This window comes from Canis lupus, chromosome 18, assembly GCF_003254725.2.
Source record: "Canis lupus dingo isolate Sandy chromosome 18, ASM325472v2, whole genome shotgun sequence".
In the NCBI taxonomy this organism is placed as follows: domain Eukaryota; kingdom Metazoa; phylum Chordata; class Mammalia; order Carnivora; family Canidae; genus Canis; species Canis lupus.
The window spans coordinates 55,140,719-55,161,803 of NC_064260.1; the positions used below are offsets into that span (position 1 = coordinate 55,140,719).

At 49.1% G+C, this 21,085-nt stretch overlaps 1 protein-coding gene across 3 annotated transcripts in view; it reads left to right on the plus strand.

Moving 5' to 3' along the window:
- VPS37C (VPS37C subunit of ESCRT-I) overlaps nt 1-21,085 on the plus strand; it is a 28,949-nt gene that overhangs the window by 3,341 nt on the left and 4,523 nt on the right. Inside the window, exons 2-3 of one of the 3 annotated variants that reach the window (XM_025446379.3) lie at nt 17,656-17,813; nt 18,183-18,280. In XM_025446379.3, coding sequence (XP_025302164.1) covers nt 18,188-18,280 — 93 coding nt within the window. In that variant the 5' untranslated portion in view covers nt 17,656-17,813; nt 18,183-18,187. Of the gene's footprint in view, nt 1-17,655; nt 17,814-18,181; nt 18,321-21,085 lie in introns of those variants that run through there. The other 2 variants (XM_025446378.3, XM_025446380.3) reach the window with 2 other exon arrangements.

Consider the following 21,085-nt stretch of genomic DNA (forward strand, 5'->3'; position numbering starts at 1 on the left):
CCTGCCTTTGACCCAGGGCGTGATCCTGGAGTCCTGGGATTGAGTCCCACGTCGGGCTCCCTGCATGGAGCCTGCTTCTCCCTCTGCCTGGGTCTCTGCCTCTCTCTTTCTCTCTCTGTGTGTCTCTCATGAATAAATAAATAAAATCTTAAAACAAAACAAAACAGAAGTGTTGGCAAGAGGATGTAGAGAGATTGGAACCCTCATTATTGCTGGTGGGAATGTCAGATGCACAGCCACCGTGGAAAACAGTATGGCAATTTTCTCAAACAAATATACAGTTGTCATATGATTCAGCCATTCCAATTATGGGTATATCCCCTAAAGAAGTATAAGCAGAGACTCAACCAATATATTTGTACACTGGTGTTTATGGCAGCATTATTCACAATAGCCCAAAGGTGGAAGCAACCCAGGTGTCCATTGATATATGAATGGATAAACAATGTGGTACATCTATAGAACATTGTGTATCTTTAAAAAGGAAGGAAATTTTGACTCATGCTACAACATGGCTGAAACTGGAAGAAATAATACTAAATGAAACAAGCCAGGGACAAAGGGACAAATATCGCATGATTCCTCTTATATAATATTCCTAGACTAGTTAAATTGATAGAGTCAGAAAGAAGAATGGTGGTTGCCAGGGGCCGAAGAGGGAAGAATGGGGAATTAGTGTTTAATGGGTGTAGAGTTTCAGTTTGGGATGTTAAAACAATTCTGGAGGTGGATGGTGATGATGGTTGAATAACAGTGTGAATATACTTAATGCCATAAAACTGTACAATTAAAAATGGTTCAAACGGTAAATTTTATGTTATATATGTTTTACCATGATTTAAAAATGGATAGTGTTTAAAGATCAACATTTGCTTTGTGTATTTCTTGATATTCTTTTAAGTTATGTGTCTTTAAAATGAGTTCTTGTAGGAAACATATAGAGAGGTTTTGCATTTTGTAAAATTGAATTTTACAGTCTCTGCCTTTTAATTGGTATGTTTAGTACATTTACATTTAATATGATTATTTTTTTAATTTTTTAATTTTTATTTATTTATGAGAGAGAGAGAGAGAGAGAGAGAGAGAACACAGGCAGAGGGAGAAGCAGCCTCCATGCACCGGGAGTCCGATGCGGGACTCGATCCCGGGTCTCCAGAATCGCGCCCTGGGCCAAAGGCAGGTGCCAAACCGCTGCACCACCCAGGGATCCCTAATATGATTATTAATGTAGTTAGGCATAACTATTATCTTGCTGTTTGTTTTCAATTTATCCAATAATCTTTCTTCCTATTTCCTTTTTTTTTTCTTTTTTCTTCTGATCTCTTTGGGGTTGAGTAATTTTTATGATTTCATTTTGTTTCCTATGCTAGTTTATTAGCTATAACTATTTTTTGTTTGTTTGTTTTTTTAGCAATTTACTAAAGATTCATAGATGCATCTTTATTTAGCTTGTCACAATCTATCATCAAGTGATATTATACCACTTTAAATCTAGTATAAGAACCTTACAATATGTACATTTATTTCTTCCCTCCTGGACTTTGTACTGTTGTTGTCACACATTTCACTTCTACATATACTATAAATCCCACAATTCATTGTTAATATTGACATGTAAACAGTCAATTTGTAAAGAGAAAAAAAGAAAAGATATTTTATATTTATTTACACGTTTTTCATTTCATTTCATTTACACGTTTTTCATTTCATTTCTTCCCTCCTGGACTTTGTACTGTTGTTGTCACACATTTCACTTCTACATATACTATAAATCCCACAATTCATTGTTAATATTGACATGTAAACAGTCAATTTGTAAAGAGAAAAAAAGAAAAGATATTTTATATTTATTTACACGTTTTTCATTTCATTTCATTTCATTTCATTTCGTTCTTCATTCCTCTGTGTAGATCCATTTTGTTTCACATTCTTTCTTACTTGAGGACTTCCTTTAATTCTTTCAGAATTTGGGGGTCTAAGAAAGTCTTTGTTTTGCTTTTGTTATTGAGAAGTATTTTTCCTGGGTATAGAATTCTAGGTTGACTCTTAATTTCAACATTTTAGTATGTGGGTCCGGTGTTTCCTGGTTTGCATGGTTGCATATGCATAATCAGTTGTCCTTATTTTTTGTTCTTCCATTTCTAGTATGCCCCCTTTCCTTCTGCTCTTTCTTTTTCTTTCTTTCTCTCTTTCTTTTTTTCCCTAAGATTTTATTTATTTATTCATGAGAGATACAGAGAAAGAGAGGCAGAGACATTGGCAGAGGGAGAGGCAGGTTCCTCACAGGGAGCCCCATTTAGGACTTGATCCCAAGACCCCAGGATCAATCACACCCTAAGCCAAAGGCAGATGCTCAACCACTGAGCCACCCAGGAGGAGTCCCCCTTCTGCTTTTCTTTTATCACTGGTTTTAGACCATGTAATAATCGTTATCATGTGCCTTGGTGTAGTTTTCTTCATGTTTATTGTGCTTAGGTTAGTTGAGTTTTTTTTGGATCTGTGGGGTTATAGCTTACATCAAATTGGGAAATTTTTCAGCCCGTTAATTCTTCAGATAGTTTCTCTCTTGTTCTTTCTCTCTCTTCTTTGGGGACTCCAATTACAAGTATATTAGAATACCTGAAATTGTTCCACAGCTCTCTGATACTTCATTCATTTTCTCCCCCAGTCTTTCTGTTTTTCTCTCTGTGATTTGTTTTGGATCATTTGTACTGTTTTATCTTCAAGTTCACCTATCTTTTTTTCTGTAGTACCCAATCTATTGTTACTACCATCTAGTATGCTTTCTATCTTGGCATTATTGTTTGTATCTCTGCAAGTTTGATTTACATCTTTTTTATATTTTTCTATATGTCTCTACTTAACATGCTCAGTTTTTCCTTTAGCTTCTTGGACATATGGAATATTGTTGTAGTGACTATTTTAATACCCTTTTAGGCTAACTCTGTTATCTGTATTTCTGAGTCTGTATCTGTTGATTGATTTTTCCTTCATTATGGATTCCATTTTCTTGGTTCTTTGTATGTCTGGTAATTTTTTATTGATGTCCGGTGCAAATTTTACCCCATTGGGAGCTGAATATTTTTGTATTTCTGCAAATATTCTTCGTGTTATTTTGAGACACTGTTAAGTTACTTAGAAACAGTTTCATCCTTTAAAAGCTTGCTCTTAGTTTTCGTTACTTGAAATCAGAACAATCTTTAAACCAGGGTTAATTTCCCCACTAACAAGGCAGTACCTTCTTCAGTGCTCCATGGATGCCATGTGGATTACTAAGTTTTTTTGACTCTAGCCGAGACACAAATTATTTTTGGCTCAATTTGAGTTCCAAGGATTGTTCCCTCTAATCCTGATCCGTACTGTCAGCACTTAGCTGAAAAATGGAGGGGGACCCTTTGCAGATTTCCAGAGTTCTTTCTGTGTGTCGCTATCTCCTCTCTGGTTTTAGGCCCTGTAAAGTCTGGCTGCCTTGGCCTCCCAGGACTCCCAACTTCCTTTCCCCAACCTGAGGAGCCTGTTGGGCTCTGAGACTGTCAGGCTTTGCCTAGGCACTCTGTCATTGTATCATGTCCTGGAACCTCTTTCTAGGAAGTGAGCTAGGGGCAGTTGTTTGTTCTCCCCTCTCAGAAATCACTTTTCTACACTGGCTGATGTCCACTCTCTGGAAACTGTTGTTCTACTTATTTTGTCTAGTTTTTCAGTTGGTTGAGGCAGAAGAATCTAGTTCCTATTCCTCTGTGTTGGCCCAGAGCGTATGTCCTTGTCCGGTCAGCACTCATTGAGTGCCCTATGTGTGCCAGGCATTGACCTAGTACTGGGATGCAGACCTGAGCGACCCCATGGGCTGTGCCCTTGGGGAGCTCACAGTCTGGCTGGAGAAACATGCTGATTCCTATATCATAAATGCTGGGTGGTACTTACAGAACACCGTGAGAGGGTAGGTTGAAGTCTTTGGGAGAATGATCTGAGATTTGAGGGACGGGCAGGCATTTTCAAGCTAGAGAAGGCATAGGAAAGGGTATTCCTGGCAGAGGGAACAGTAGGAGCAGAGGCTGGGTGGCAGGCTGGGAACTCCTGTGGGCAGGATCTGTGTCATACTGATCTTTATATAGGTGCAGAATATTTATCAAGTGATTGGAAGCATGCTGCTTGTTCTGGGAATAGTAGATAGAACAGAGTTGGGGTGGGGTGAGCAGTCCATGAGGGAGTGGAGGGAGATCTAGCTGAAAACAAGATTTGGGGTCAGCTGATACAGGACCTGGGATGCCAAGCCAAGGAACACAAGGTTTTGAATGTAATACCAAAGCCCTGGGGAGTTAAGGAAGGTTCTAAGCAGGGATGTGGGAGCTCTGATTGACTGTGTTCTCTAGCGGTTACTGAGGTATGGGGGAGAGGGATGGAGAGGGTAGAGTCTGTAAGAACCAGGAGGGCAGCTGCTGGAGAGGCTGGCTCGGAGTAGGCCTTTTGCTGGAGGATGAAAATGAGTCCAGAGCCCCATGCAACCGCTGATATGGTGTCGCCTGTTTGATAATGGTTTTGTGTGTTTGATAATGGCCTTCATGGATCCCTGCCTGAGTCAAGAGCAGATATGAGGAGGCTCTGGACTAGTTTCTCTTTTTCTGTGGCTCCACTATTGCCCTCAGCACACCTGCCTGCTCAGGGACCTAGAAGTTCATAGCATTAGGTGTCACTGGCAAGGGTAGGGTCTATGGGTGCTCCCCCCCCCCCCCCAAGCCTTCTACCAGCCTAGGATGATGCCAACTCAGTGAAAACAATGGTCTCCAACGTCTTGGCCTTTGAACAGACAGACCTTGAGTAACCTGATACAGACCCTGGATATTTGCCGTAACCTTAATCCTGATCCTTCCTAAAGGGATGTTGAATCTGCTAGCTCAGCTTGCCCTGCATAGGTTAGGAAGTGGGGCGGGGGTGGGGGGGGTGGGGGGGGGGAGCGGGGTTGACAGCTGCAGGCAGATCCTTTCTGAGTCATCTGAACGGTTGGAGCAAGGAGAAACACATGGCCATGGGGTGTGGAGTAGCTTAGGATGGTTTCTTTCTTTCTTTCTTTCTTTCTTTCTTTCTTTCTTTCTTTCTTTCTTTCTTTCTTTCTTTCTTTCTTTCTTTCTTCTTTCTTTCTTTCTCTTTCTCTTTCTTTCTTTCTTTCTCCTTTTCTTTTTTCTTTTCTTTCTGATTTTATTTGTTTATTTGAGAGAGACAGAGCATAAGTAGTGGAAAGGGAGAAGCAGGCTGCCCATCAAGCCTGATGCGGGGCTCCATCCCAGGACCCTGGGATCATGACCTGAGCTGAAGGCAGCCGCTTAACTGAGCCACCCAGGCACCCCTGAAGGGTTTTCTTTTCACTGAGCCATGGGCCATGGGCCATAGGACAAAGAAGCTTTGCAAAGTGTCAGGGTTGTGTTTTACTGTCAGGAGTTTTCAAGAATGGGCTACTTATTAAATAACCTGTTTCTTGGCCAGCGTATTGATTGAATTGGGACGTTACTGATCTGAGTTACATCCAGCCACTGGATTTATGTGGCACCGTTGATTGATGCTGTCTCTGGAGGAATTTTCAGTTCTCTTTCCTCAGCACCTACAGAGGGTATATGGGTCAGGTGGGAGCTCAGCCATGGAATAAAAATCCTGACCATTTGTTGAGCCTGGCCTGCGAACTGGACATTAGACCTCCTAGGCACTGATTCATTTCATCCTTGTAAAAGGGCCTGAATTAGAGAAGAAATCAGGATACAGAGAGATGGAGTAGCCTGCCGAAGCTCCCCAGCCAGTAATGACTGAGGGCATAGGGCCCTCTGTCTTCCAGAGCCGTTAGCCACTAGGCCTTCCTTGCAGAGCTGGAGCCTTAAGGAGGGGCTGCTCCTGGTGCCCTTGGGAGATCTGGGACCCTGGGGCACTGTATGGCCAGGCCCTATTCTTTAGAAGTCTGATGGAAAATGTCAGGAATATGGACCATGTACTAAGTTTGTACCCAGAGCTGGGTACTGTGTCAACCTGGGCACACACTTGACCAAGAGGCAGCATAGTACAGTGGGGAGTACGGGCCCCAAAGCCAGGCTACCGCAGTGAAATTCAGACTCTGCCATTTCCTCACTGTGAGACTGGGATCAGGCACGAGACTTCTCTTTGACTCAGGTTTCTTGTCTGTAAAATGAGGGAAGCCAAAGGACACATAGCTGGGAGGGCTCCTTGTGAGGATCCTACGAGCTGCTGCAGACAGGGTGCCTAGGATGCCGCTCTTTACACTGTAAGTGCCCTGAACCTTATGTGTGGTGACCATCATTGTTTCTCTTTTACTGGTGACACAGTGAGGCTTGGAGAGAGGAACTGAGTGTGGTGGTAAAGCCTGGTTCGACTCCTGTCCTCAAGGAGTTCCCAGCTGTAGCTCCCTGGCTTTGCTCTTGCCTTCTGTCTGCCTGGAATATGCTTTGCCCATCCTGAACATGCCTGCCTGTCCTTCAGATGTCCTTTCCTCTGGGAATTGTTCCTTGCTCTCCCTCCCCCGAATATTAATTATTCTGTCTCTTGGGGGTAATCTGATGATGAGGGGGCAACTCTTGACTCCCCTGGGCTCAATATCAATGAAGCAAATGTACCTGCTATTACTGATTCAGAAGCAGGCTTGGGAGGGACCCCTTCAGGGGATGGGCTGGGTCCTTAAAGGACTGTAGGTAGCCAGGGGCCCTACCCCTGCCAGCCCTGCCCTTCCGCTCCTACTCTGGCTCCGCTTTGTAGGTGTCCTCTGCTGATGGACTGCCCCAGCCTGGCCAGCAGCCCACAGAGTGGAGAAAGCAGTTTGCTAGAGTCTAGTGCCACTCCCGAATCCTCCTCCCCTGTCCTGTGTTCAGCACAATAAAGGGGCTCACTTACTGGCCTGCCTCTGGGGAAAGGGGAGTTCAGATGGAGTTATTCAGTGGACTTGGAGAGCATGTGGCTGTTATATAAATATTTATGTAAAGATGACAATTGCCTTCAAAAAGTCTTGTCTTGAGAGGTTGTATATTCTCCTCGTTGATCTGTTGGCATACTTGTATTTGAGGATCTCTGTTCAGATTGGTTTCCAGCCTGTTTCAGAAAGCCACACCTTTTGCCTTCCTGAAGACCTGCCCTCTCTCCTGAGCCTAGCTGGGTGCCTGGCCAGGTTGTCAGGTAGCATTTTGCAACAGTAGTAAGGTGTGAATGTGTGACTGCTCCCTACCTAGCGCCTGCTTAGTGGTTCTTCTGGCACCTCTAGATGTTGTCTCGCTTACTTCTCTAAGTCCTTACAACAGCCCACTGTGTTGGTAGTGTTAGCCCCATTTTACCCATGAGAAACGGTAAGAAAGGGGGAGTACTTTGCCCAAGGTCACAGAGCTAGTAAAAGGTCAAGCTGGGATTTAAACCCAGCAATAATTGGCTCTTAAGCCCTGACCTCTTTCTGCTTCCCATCATGGTGTCTTAACCGTTCAGCATTGGAGGGTGGGGAGGGATTCGCTACCCCAGCCCCAGAAATTCCTTAGAAAACTGAAGAAGGCTCCCTTCTGGCACTTACATGCCTGCTTTTCAAATTGAAGGGAAGCTCAGTTCAGTGGTGCTTTGGGCCAGGTAAGGAGCGCATAGTGGTTTGATTTGTTTTTATTAACTTCTGTGGGAAGTCAGGTGACTGAACAGTCTGATACTTGGGTGCCCGGCTAGAATCATTCTAGAAAAAGAAAACTAGATCAGGTCAACAAATCTGTTCTCATTAAGCAGAAGGAATAAGAAGGTTTCTGAGGCAACCGCAGGTGTTTTTAACATGAAGGGTGGGATGGGGCCAGGTCTCTCTAACTCAGGCATGCTGAACTGTGCAGGTTGCTATGGTAACTGCTGCTTATGCTGCCCTAAGTGGATGTGGGAAGCTTACAAGAAGCCCAAAGCCTTTGTAATTCTCCTTGCAGTGTGATTTGGGGCTTGAAGTAGCTGGCGAGTCAGCATGGTCTAACGATGAGGAGGAGGGAAGTGATAGGAACCTCTGTTTTGTCTGCCAGGGGAAGCTGGGGAAACAGAGGCACCCTGCTCAGGCCCAGTTCCATCTTCTGAATCAGTAGTAGCAGTCACATTTGCTTCACTCAATATCAAACCCCAGGGGAGTGAGTCAAGAGCTGCCCCTCATCATCGGATTACCCCCAAGAGGCAGAATAATTAATATTTGTTCAGTGCTGAGGAGCTTGCAGAGCCCTCTCTAGGGCCCTTTGCTCATCTGAGGCACATGACCCCTAAGGTAGGATTACTGTCATGGTACCTATTTCCAGATATGGAAACTGAGGTTAAGAGACTTGATTGAGGTCATACAGCTGAAGGGATGTGGAGCCAAAGCGCAAACCCCAGGCATTGGTCCACATTCTGTGCTTTTCTTTGCATCCTGTCAGGGAAGAGCTGTCATTGACTGTTCAGACACATTGACTGTTCAGGCAAGGGGCGCCAGGCATCACAAGCCACCTCCCAGGCTGGCACACCTTATTCTGATCTCAGCTTAGAAAAGACTGTGTTTTGCTTTCTGTCTTTACTTTAAAAAAAAAAAAGAGAGAGAGAGAGATATTTACTTATGATAGAGAGAGAGAGAGAGAGGGGCAGAGACACAGGAGGAGGGAGAAGCAGGACCCATGCCAGGAGCCCGACGTGGGACTTAATCCCGGGACTCCAGGACCACGCCCTGAGCCAAAGGTAGGCGCTAAACCTCTGAGTCACCCAGGGATCCTCCTTTTTTTTTTTAAGTTTATCCTTGCAAAGGATCTGATACTAGTTGAAGTTGTTTATTTTTGAGCTAAATAGTCCTGCCAAAGATCCACATTGAGCAGGCGCCATCCATATGTTGCCTTCTCCCTGAGTTTGAACCCTTCCCAGCATCCCCAGCATTCTCAGCTCCATCTACCCTACCCCAGGGAGTAGTCGGAAAGGGTACTGCCTCTGGCCTGAGCCCTCCAGTGGGTAGTAGAGTCGCCTTTGGGCCTGCTATCTTCATTCAGTTGAGTTCCCTTGCTCCAGGCACGTGAGATCAATTTAGTCAAGATATCAAGGGATGGAAAGAAGTTGAGAGTGAGATGCAGGGCCATTGGCCTGGGAACTTCTTTTCTCATCATAGTGTATGTGCTCTGGAGGCCCAGGGGCTGCACCCCCAAGCCTGCCTCCTTGGTTCTGCTCACTGCTGCTCCAGCTTTGTCAGCCCCTATACACAGTGCTCAGTGGTGGAAGGTGAGCTCCAGGATGCCTGGGAAATGTCTGTCACTTTGCCCTCCTCGCCCCCCTTATCTGTGGAATCTGTCCTCTAGGCAGGGCAGGACACTAGTCTCTCCTGAAGGAAGTGGTGTTGACAAAACCATACCCACCCAGTTGTTGTTGTTTTACAAGTTTTGAATTGGCTACTGAAATTTAAAAGTGGAGGGGTGTCACATGGATCTGGATTTCTAGCTTCTCTAGCAGGTCTGGACAAGCTGGGTGCCCTCCTTACGGCAGGAAGTACAGAGCTAGGCTGAGCCCCTGCTTTCCAGAGGGACACATCCCCACCCTGTGGGTTGGCCTTTGCCACAAGTGCCTGCCTGACCCCTGTAGGTGTCCGGCTTTATGACCTCTGCTGTAGGTGAAAGCTGCAGAGGAGACAAAAGAAAAAGTTTTAGTTTTTTCCCCCTTTGAGTCATTGGCTGGGAAACTGAGACTTTCTCTTCTTGCCAAAGGAAGACAGATTAGCACATGTGTCGCCTTTCCCACTTTGTTCTGTGTCTGATCACCTTTGAGTGGATGGCATCACCCCATGAAAGAGATGTGGCTCTCTGTACCTGTGAGTGCTGCGTAGCTGCCTGCCTGCCTCAGCAGCCTCCCGCTCCCTTTCTCCCAGCCATGCGGATCTGCAGCAGCTGTTGCCAGGGCCCTGCTGTGCCCTGCCCAGGGTCCTCTGACTCTTGTTCCTGCAGGAGGCACCCCCTTCAGGGAGGACTTGTGGGCTTCTCATGCCCCAGCTCTAGGGCTGCCCCCCTCCTCCCCGGCCCTCACTCTACCAGCCCCCACCTGTGTTACATCCCCTCGGGAGCCCACTCATACCTGCACTCTCTGGAAGTGGTGGTGAAATTTTTGTTTTTTAAAATGGAACTGAGTTGAGGGGAGTTAGCATCTGTTTTTATACATTCAGGTTTTGCCTGGCACATGGTAAGAACTCAGTATTTACTTACATCCCTCCACCCTCCTTTATCTTGCCTCCTTTGATTTGGGGGTCTGGTACAGTCCCTGACATGCAGTGATTGCTCCGTAAATGTTTATTCAGCAGAGGCCTGGAGAAGTGAAGGCAGGTGTGAACAAGGGGGAGAAGCCCTGTTCGTGTACCTCCAGGTCTTGTCTGACTCGTCGGCCAGCTGACCCACCTGTTCTCTCCCTGCCTTGGCCCATTTTCCTGCACGCACTGTTATGAATGGTCAGTGTCTAGGCCAGGCGCTGGGAAGTCAGAGGTGAACAAGACAGTCTTCTTGCCTTCAAGCAGCTTGTGTCTTCTCTCCTGTCCCCTCCCACAAGCAGCAGTCTCCAGACACCACCTGAGAAGTTACCCAGCATCCTCCTGGACTCTGTGGAAGCAGAAGGGGGTTTTAGTCAGGGCCCAGGGTGCTGAGGGGCCTGGTGATTGCACTTGTCAGGCCCTCTGGGAAATGTCTCAGTAATGTCCCAGTTGTCTGCATGATGACATCCCTAGTGGTTGCGGCCACTTTGAGAAGTGCTGGTTTGGATTGTTCTGGCCTGTCAGGTGACTGGGAGGCAGAACACTGCTGGCAGTGGGTGCCCAGGCTTCAGGGACACCTGCTTTATGGGCCTTGGGCAGAATGTCCTGTGCCCCCCTCCTTTTCTGAATGATGAACCCAGAGAAGTGGGAGCTATCTTCAGCCTTACTGCGTGTCTCTGAGAATCAGAGGAGGTCTCTGTGACTTCTGAAAGAAAGGCATCAGTGACTTCCAGAGGTGGCTGATGCCACAGTGAATCCGGCAAGATGGCAGTTGCCAGCCCAGGCCAAACTGTTGTCAGAGGGCGAGGATGTGAGCCCCCTCCATCCTGGAGGCAGGAACCAAAGACAGGCCTGGGTGATCAGCATGCTTGCGTGGGATTGTAAGCTCTACATCTTGGACAACCTTATAACCAAACTCTGCTTCCTGTGATGGGTGGAGCAGGTGGGGCAAAGAGGCTGAGAGGTTAAAACCCCAAGGATGGAAGGGGACTTGGGCCTTTAGTGGTTTGACCCCAACAGCTTACAGGACCTTGGGCAATACCCTATTATTTGTTTTTGGGCTTCATTTCATCTCTAAAATAGGGGTAATTAAGCCTTGCATTCGCTTTAGTTACTGGAGCAAGTATATAAATGAATGGAGGAGTTTGCAAAGGGCTTTGGTCTCAGAGAAAGGAGCTCCGTGACTGGCAGGGGTTATTGACTTATTTCACAAGTAAGGAAAGTTGAGTTCCTCAAAGGAATGTGTAGTACATTTGAGTGTGGGCTCCCGAGCACATCTCCTTCTGGAAGAAGTGAGAATGTGTGCCTCTTACATGTGCCAGCCGTGCCCATGAGGCAGTGTGTGGAGGCCAGGGCACAGGGGAGATGGGGAGCCTGGTGGAAGGAGCAGTTGGCCAGGATCAGTCTCTTGGGCCAGGTGTCCCCTCTTTTGTCAGCACAGGCAAGATCCATGCCACTTGGCCTCAGTGTCTCCACCCGTGAAATGGGCATGGGTGAAGTGGCGGGATGGTGAGGTAGAGGCCAGAGAAGGTGATTAGAAGCGCTATGGCCACCCTCCAGCCGTGGCTGCTTCTGCTTGCCATGTGTGGGGGCCCACTTCCCGTCGTGTCCAGGGTGCTAGAACGCATAGGCCGCCCTTGAGAGTTCAACCTGAGGGGGTTGACCTGTAGAACGGAGGTGTTTCAGACCATAGATCTTGGGGCATTTAAAAAGTGTGTGACCTGTTCTGAAGTCTGCAGTGAAAGGGGATTGACACAGGAAAGAGGTCTTTGGCAACCACAGGGCTGTGATGTTTCTTTTCTGATTATGGGACATTCATCCTTTCCAGTCAGGGAATGGCAGAGAGAGTCCTCGCAGACAGGAGCCAGAACACTCTTCCATCCTCTTGATTTTCCGATTTCAGGAAGGTGTATACCAGGCCTCCTTCGGGCCTCTGAGTGAAGTGGGGATGCCCTTAGCACCTGGGAACATACCCCTGGGGATGAGATTCCCCAGCCAGGGACTTGTGCTAGGAGAGGAAGGTCTCAGAAGGAGAGCTGTGTGCTTCATTCATTGCCCGCTCTGAAGGAGAGGATTCTTCTGTCTAAAAGACAGTGATTATTCACACCACCAGTTGGATGTCATGGGGATTTACGTCTGGGATTTCAAGGCCATCAGAGCCAAGTACGGGGCTTTAGATTATAGAGGAAGACTATCATTTGGGGCAGTGGGTGGAGGGGCTGCACACTTCGGTGCACCCCAGAATTATCTGGAGAGCACACATTTCTTGGTTGGCCAGTACTCTTTAACAGGGCAGTCTCCTTTCTTGCTAAATGTCTATAGTCACTGACTGCCAGGCTTTGATGACAAGTTAAGTGGTGGGTCCTGTTGCTATCCTTGTCCCTCATGAAAGCAGCGGCAGCTCCATGCTGGTTGTAGCAACGTCAGGCCCCTCTTTGTGTGACCTGGGGAGGGGACAGACATCCATCGAATGCCCACGCTCACTCCTAGTTCAGGGATGGACTCACAGGCTACATCCACAGAGGCATTGATGATAGGCTTTTGTCCGCCCCAGAGAGAAAACAGTTCAGGATGTATAAAATACTTGAATGTTTTACCAAGATTTTGTTTGTGTGGCTTTCTTCTAACCAAAATACTTCCCTTTTTGGGGAGGAGAAAAAGTGGTCGGTGAAGGTGAGCCCGTCGAAGAAGGCAGTCTTCTTGGCTGCAGGGTTGGTTCCTCAGTCAGGCCAGCTCCCAGTATTCCCAGTGCCTTCTGGGCCTTGAGCCCAGTGCAGACCCTCCCCTTTGGACTGACCCTGACTCGGCCTCTTACAGCGTGGGTCTCCTAGTCTCTAGACACCTTACAGCCGAGCAGGCGAGCTCTTTGTGTGAATCCCTCCATGGAGTCGGCTCAAGCTTGGGCTGTCTTCACAAGAGCTGTAGCCTCCATGTTCCGCTGATTGGTTCAGACACTGTGGTGGGCTGCCTCTCGGCCCTGCCTCACCTGACCCCCAGCTGTGGAGCTGCAAACCTGGAGCTTTGGTCCTGGAGTGGCAGACCCCTGTCTCATGCTTGGTCCCACCCCACCTTCATGAGGCAAGACAGAGGCACCTGAGAGAAGTGCGTTTGGGGTCCTGGCAGAGGTCGCTCAGTAGAAACAACACAGGGGATTGAGCTCCATATTCGCATCCTGCCCCGTATGGACTGGATGACAACTCCTTTCCTCTCCAGGGTCTTTGCTTTTCCTCTGTTGGGAGGCTGCACCCACCTGAGTTCCCTCAGAGTGCCAGATAAAGGGGAAACCAGGCCAGATTAGTTTGACCCTGGGTAGCTTGGTCAAAATGCAAATTTCGTTAAGAATAAAATTAAGAGTCCTAGAGAGTTCTGGGTCTGGAGGAGGCCTCGGGACTTAGGTGATTTTGAGGTGCAGGCTGCAAAGCCCCCACTGGGGAGAGCACTGCCACCACCCAGCTGTGTGACCTTGGGCCAGTGGCTTCCCCTCTACGAGCCGCCTTGGCGAGGTCAGGTGCCGGCAGTACTCGCTGCAGAAGCTGGTCATGACCGTCCTTGTATTGGCAAGTACTTATGTGGTGCTCTTGCTCGTCTAGTTCCGGGCAGGGTCATCCTAACAGATGGAAGTACTGGGCCACAGAGAGAAGAAACAGCAGGGCGGGGAGGGATTCAAACGCAGGCAGCCTGGCTACAGAGTCCATTCTCTTAACCGTGAGGCCAATGGTTCTCAAACTGTGTTCCCTGGACCCCTGGATGGGGGGGGTCTTCGTGACCCTTTCAGGCTGCCTGTGAGGTAAGAATGATTCTCATGATCTAAGACATTGCTTCCTTTTTACTGCATTTTTTGCAAGAGTATAAAGTGGGGTTCTCGGAGGGTCCACAGCAACGATCACATCGTCCTGGTGGCTAATGGCATGGTACTTGTGTGCTCTCGTATTTTAAAAATGTCTCCACCTGGTAACCGTGAGCATGTTTTCCGTCTTGACACCCTTCTCTTCTTAAGGTTATATAAAAATAATCATGTTGTATAAGCAGAGTGTTCTATAAATGACTTTTCACCCAGAAAAATTCCCTTAAGATCTGTTCATGTTGTCGACATCCATTTGTTCCTTCTCACTGGAGAGCCACACTTATTAGTGAAGCTATACAGCACAGACTGTCCGGCTTTTTACTCTTGGGAGATCATTTAGGTTGTTTCTACTTCCTGGCTATTCCAATAAAAGCTACTATGAACATTCAAAAATAAATTTTTTTTCTCACTTTGAATATCTATATATGCAAGATCCACAGAAGGGAAACCTCTTTGGGTTTCTCGCTAACATTAGGGGTGAAAGGTATCCGGAGACCAAAATGTGCGTTGTGATCTGCCACCCGAGGCCATGCTGCCTCGTGTGGTACTTACCAAGCACGGAGTGGGATACCCGCTGAGGGAAGTGGCTGAGGGAGAGTTGCCCTGCCCGGAGCTCTCCCAGTAGGTGCCTGGCAAGCCCCATGTGTCCGGGGGAGCACACCTGCCTAGGCCTCCCCAGACACCCTGCTGACCTCGCCGGGGTGTGTGGTCAGCAGCTACCTGTGCTGGAGCTTCCGTTGGCCCGGCACCCTCGGGGCTCAGCCCCAACCAAGGGACCCTGGCAAACACCCTGTTGTGTGCTGGAGCGGGGCCTGGCACTGCCGGTGTGAAGGCCCAGGGAGTTCTCAGTGGGATCTGGGCCACACACTGGAGGCCTCAGTAATTAGTCATTTCTGTGGTGTTGGAGTCTTCGCCAACATTTGTTCTAAGCTGGCACCATGTCCACCTTACCTCATTGAATGTTACACCAACCCATTTTGCTGATGGAGAACCTGAGGCGCAAGGAGGATCAGGTTGTCTGAGGTCCCTCTGCTGGGAAGCGACGGGGCTGGGACTCAGACTAGGTCGGTCTTTAGAACGTTGGCTCTGGGATGCCTGGGTGGCTTAGTGGTTGAGCGTCTGCCTGCCTTAGGCTCAGGGCATGATCTTGGGATCTGGGATTGAGTCCCACATCGGGCTCTCGGCGGGGAGCCTGCTTCTCCTGCCTGTGTCTCTGTCTCTCTCTGTGTCTCTCATGAAAAAATAAATAAATCTTAAAAAAAAACAAAAAAACAAAAATGTTGGCTCCGCTCATCTGTTCGCCAGCCGGTCCTGTTCCTGGCAGAGGGTTGGGTTGGGTTGCAGGATGGTAGCAGCGTGTAGCTGGTAGCAGCCAAATTCCACTCTGTCCTGGGGCCTGTGCAGCCTGCTGTCCTCCTGCTTTGGCTTTTAGGCCAAGGGTTTTGGAAGCAGCCAAGTAAGATGGGGACAGAAGGGGGTTTTGAATTTTTACTCTGCCGGTTACTGACCTCTCTGATTCCCCACCTGTAAAGGGATAGTTGCCCTCCCTGCCCCTGCCTCCCCCCCACCCCCCCGCAGGATCAGGAGAGACCACGCATGCTGCAGTGACCAGTGGCCTCCACTGTCACACCACTACCCAGGAGCTGTTGTCTTTCTAGAACCTGGCCTTGGACCAGCTGTATCAGCATCTCTAGGAGAGATTCTGGATTTCTGGACCCTACCCTGGCCTGCTGACAGGACTCTACAGTGTAGGCTGGGACACCTGCATTTTTTTTTTATAAATTTATTTTTTATTGGTGTTCAATTTGCCAACATATAGAATAACACCCAGTGCTCATCCCATCAAGTGCCCCCCTCAGTGCCCATCACCCAGTCACCCCCACCCCCCGCCCTCCTCCCCTTCCACCACCCCTAGTTCATTTCCCAGAGTTCGGAGTCTCTCACATTCTGTCTCCCTTTCAGATATTTCCCACTCATTTTTTCTCCTTTCCCCTTTATTCCCTTTCACTATTTTTTTCATATTCCCCAAATGAATGAGAACACACACTGTTTGTCCTTCTCCAATTGGCTTACTTCACTCAGCATAATACCCTCCAGGTCCCTCCATGTAGAAGCAAGTGGTGGGTATTTGTCGTTTCTAATGGCTGAGGAATATTCCATTGTATACAAAGACCACAGCTTCTTGATCCATTCATCTTTCCTTGGACACCGAGGCTCCTTCCACAGTCTGGCTATTGTGGACATTGCTGCTAGAAACATCAGGGTGCAGGTGTTCTGGAGTCTCACTGCATCTGTATCTTTGGGGTAAATCCCCAGCAGTGCAATTGCTGGGTCGGAGGGCAGGTCTATTTTTAACCCTTTGAGGAACCTCCACACAGTTTTCCAGAGTGGCTGCACCAGTTCACATTCCCACCAACAGTGCAGGAGGGTTCCCCTTTCTCCACATCCTCTCCAACATTTGTGGTTTCCTGCCTTGTTAATTTTCCCCATTCTCACTGTGGGACACCTGCATTTATAGAGGACTTCCCCTTGGGTTCCATTGTGAACCGAAGCTTGGCATTCCTTGCCTTAGAGGCTGGGGACCACATTCAACCCTCAGGAGATCAGGAAACGGTGTTCATGACTCTCTTGGGTTAGCTTTTCCTCAGTAGGGTGACCCTATAATTTGTTGAAACTAGGGCACGCTTGAGCCCCAGAAATGGGTACCATTAACAACTGTACCAGCACGTGAGGAGTAAACCTGCACTTTCCTGGCAAATGAGAGGCTGTCACTGCTTCTTAGTTTCTCCTTTCATCTTTCCAATGACTTAGGGGAGACCATTCCCTTCTGTCACAGACAAGGAAGCTAGGACCTGGAGGTCACTTCTGGCCACACAGGTGTAGCATTGTAGCACCTTGATTCCAGAGCACCTCCTCAGACCACCGGCCAGTGCGGGCTCACGCGGGCTGAGCACTGGCACCCAGGAGGAAGGCAGCCTCCAGGTCTCCGCCTCTTTGGAATCTAGAACCTTCTGAAAACAAACATCATTTTTGTAGTGAGAAAAACCAACATCAAGGCTGTAGGATGCACATCAGGAGTAACTGGGGGGCTCAGTTGGTTAAGCGTCTGCCTTTGGCTCAGGTCATAATCCTGGGGTCCTTGGGATTGAGCCCTGAGTCAGGCTTCCTGCTCAGTGAGGAGCCTGCTTCTCCCTCTCACCCCTGCTTATTCTCTCCCTCTCTCTCTCTCTCTCAAATAAATAAATAAAATCTTAAAAAAAGAAAGAAAGAAAGAAAGAAAGAAAAGGAAAGAAAGGAAGAAAGAAAAAGAAAAGAGCTAACAGGATCCTGTCCGTAGAAAGGAAGAGTGGTCTGGTTGTGTCTACTTCCTTCTCTTGGTCGCCAGGGCTCACTGCCAGGGCTTGGCTGTCCCCCCTCTGTTACACAGACAGTCGCTGTCCCCCTTGGCAGAGTGACAGGGAGGGCCACTAACACCAGGGCCTATGTCAAAGAAGCTGTTCTATTTGGGTCCTTTGGTTTTCTTTGCTCTCTGAGTGTGTCAGGGGCCAATTTGATGATTTTTTTGTTGTTCTCCAAGGAGAACCTGCATATCACAGTCCGTTTCTGTGGCACGCGGAGAGGACTGCCGTCGCAGAGCGTACTTGGGGCACCCCGAGGTGGTCAATGCACTAGTATAACAAGCAGCAATGCCCTTGAGCCTGTGATGTTGAAGCTGCAGAGCTGCTGCGTGTGAAGGTTCGGGTGTATTTCTGGTTTAGACAGAAATAGACACTTATCAGAGGGCATGCTGGCATCAGGGCTTACAGGCGCCTTGGGCCAAACTTAGTTTCTGTCCACAGTTGCCTGGCTTCTCCTCCTGTCTTTTCCTGTGCGCTCCTTGGGCAGCTTTATCTAGCACTGCCAGGAGTCGTGGTTTTGTCGCTGGCTGCCAAGGGCTTTCCTGCCACTCATGGTTTGGTGGGAGGAATGGCTCCCCAGTCTCCCTGGGGACAGTGCATGGCAGGGTGGACGGACTGTGCTTGGCAGGTGACCCTTGCCTTCCTGCAGAGTGGAAGCATCATGGGGAAACTGCAGTTTGTCTTTCCCTTTGTTTTGTGTTCACAGGGAAGATGGAGACCCTGAAAGACAAGACCTTGGAGGAGCTGGAGGAGATGCAAAATGACCCAGAGGCCATTGACCGGCTGGCCCAGGAGGCCCCCGAGGTAGAGCAAGGCCATCCCAGGTCCCAAGGAAGGCCAGCAGGTGGAACTGAGGCCATACTTTGGGATACTGGCTTGGTGGGAGTTGGGGCCACAACTCTTCTCCCTCTTCTCTGGCCTTCACCCTGGTTGGGACCAAGCCAGAGGAGCCCCTGATTATCTGAGTCCAGTTCCTGGGGGGCAGTGCTGGGGCATCCAGGGCCCCCATGTGAGTCCCCACATTGTGGTTCCAGCCTGGATCCGGAGGTGGTTTCTAAAAGGACTGGTACCATCTTGTGGCTGCCTCTCCCCAGGGGCCTTGTCTAGCCCTGCATCTCTGGGAGGAGCCATTCTTGGGCTGGGGCCTGGGCTCATCACCTGTTTGATCCCATTTCCTGTAATGACTGGTACCTAACCATCTCAGCTCATCACAGTCCCTGTGGGAATAAAACAACCATAACTTAGAAAGCTTTACCCCTTACAAAGGCATTTCCTACCTTCCCATCTTCTGGAACCTGTGAGTCCCCTGCAAGGTCAGGCGACTGCATGTGGCCCAGAGCTGGGTATTCCCGCAGTCCTGCCTTGCATGGCTGCAGCCTGGCCACTGCTCTGGAAGCTACCCCTGCTAAAGCTACCTCCCTAATGCTGGGGAGAGACACAAGTACAAGCAATGCCAAGTTCATTTGATGAGTATTTGGAATATATTTTTATTTTTGCTGATGAACAGGCATGGTGTGTCTCTGCTGGGGATTCACGATATATGCTCAGCAACAGGGAAGCCCCCCCTTGCAGCTTCTCCCTGCTTTTTGTAAGGGGGCCGGTTCCCTTGCCCCTTCTTTGCTTGTATTCTAGCTGCCCCTACCTGCCCCTCTACCCAAATGAGCAATCTTTGCTTGGTGGTGGTGAGGGAGATGGGGTAGGGGCAGTGTGTGAGGACGAGTAGGGGGACTCAGTGTGGCACATCCTGCTGCCTTGAGCCTCACTTGGTGAGGACCAGAAGCAAAGCCTATGTTGGTTAAGCCCCAAACCCACCTCCGTGGTCAGCTAGGCCATGACTTGGCCAGGGTCTGGCTCAGTTGACACAGTGCCAGACACTGTGCAGGTCTCCTCTCCTTCCTCCTCTGTCATGGATTTAGCACCGAGTATTTCTTGACTTTGTCGTGAGCACAGTGCTCTAGGAATTCCAAGGCCTGCTCTCAAGTGCGTGAAACTTGGCAGAGATGAGCTTTCATCTAAGTGTAATTAATTGACTTTCAAGCTGAGCAAGCTGGTAGACTCTCTGCTGAAGGGCAGGATTGTGGAAAATATAAGCATAGACAGCCTCTGGGGTTGAAGGCAACTCGAATTTTGTGGTGTGTGGCCAGCCTGACCAATTGATTTGAGTTCTCTGAGGGGAAAAATACTTTTGAGATTAAGGGGAAGCGAAGTAGGGCAAGCTACTTAGATTTGCAAAACCCCTTGGCCTAGGTTTCCACCATGGTCTGTAAAAATAATTTGATACATCCTCGTCGCCGCGTGGTTGTGCAGAGAGACAGGAGCTGGTTCAGTTTGGGATGTGGAAGTTGCTTGGAGGAAAAAGAACTAGCTAGTAGGGGGCCTCTCTCCACAGAGGGCAGTGAATGGGGGGTCGAGGCAGGCTGGTGAGCTCTTTTGGGCAGGGTGTGAGGACTGTCTTATTGACTTCTTCTAAACGACTGGAGGAGGGCTTCATAGATTTGGGGGAGGCCGTGGGAGAACAGGCAGAAATGTGTAGGACAGGGGCGCCTGGGTGGCTCAGTCGGTGAAGCATCTGCCTTTGGCTCAGGTCATGATCTCAGGGTCCTGGGATCAGGCCCCTCTCCCCCCTGTTCATGTTCTCTCTTGCAAATAAAATTTTAAAATCTTTAAAAAAAAAGAAAAGTGTAGGACAAGGTGTAGGGCAGAATGACACAGCTTAGATTCATTGGTTAAGACCCAGGGAGAAGGCAGTGGACACACATGAGGGCCAGTGGGGCCCCCTGAGGAGCAGCTGAATGGAGAGCTTCAGGCCTCCCACTGTGGAGCTGCCCAGTGGCTCAAAAGGGTGTTTGTGGCAGCAAACCAGACAGTCCAGATGTGGGGGCAGCTTGCTGTTGTGGAGAGACTGGAAAGACCATAGCCTGGCCCCATGATCCCTGGGCCCCAGCAGTTGCAGTGTGGAGGGGAGGTAGGTAGGGCATCGCCCTCTCCTGTCTGGAGTATGAAGAGTCGGCTTCAGGCCTGCCCAGAGCTCAGAGCTCAAGACCCCAGGCTGGGGATCAGCAGGAGGGTTGGCTTCCCTGGAGCCCCGTCTTCCGGGATAGCCCTGGCCTCGTAGGGGATGAGCCAGGCCGTTCCTCGAAGTGCTGACCATGGTGGCTCCCACGTGGGAGCTGCTCTCTCTGATCTGTGCCCTGAGCCCTCCCCTGGGTGCCGAGTGCTTTCTTCTCATGCCACACAGTGCCTTTGCTGTATTGTCACTGTCTCGGGGGTGCGAGGTCTGACTGTCTACCCCCCTTGGTAAAGAGGACTCCCTGGCACAGGGATGGAGCTTCAGGTCGTGGCAGGTCTGGGAAGGGTTCCTGTGGTGGTTGCCTCACTGGTGATGGCAACAAGGGACCTGGCTGAGGGGAAAGCGCCACTTGGCTTGGGGAAGTGCTTTCCAGGGGGCACATCCAGGGGCAAAGTTGGCAGGAGGGCCTCAGGTGGCTTGTGTCGGTGGGGGTCTTCTGCTGGCCATGAGACTCCCCTCTAGTTCTTGGGGTCGGGGTTGCTCTGTTAGCTCATCTGCACAGTTTGTCCGCAGACCTACGTATGGCCTAGGAAGCAAGG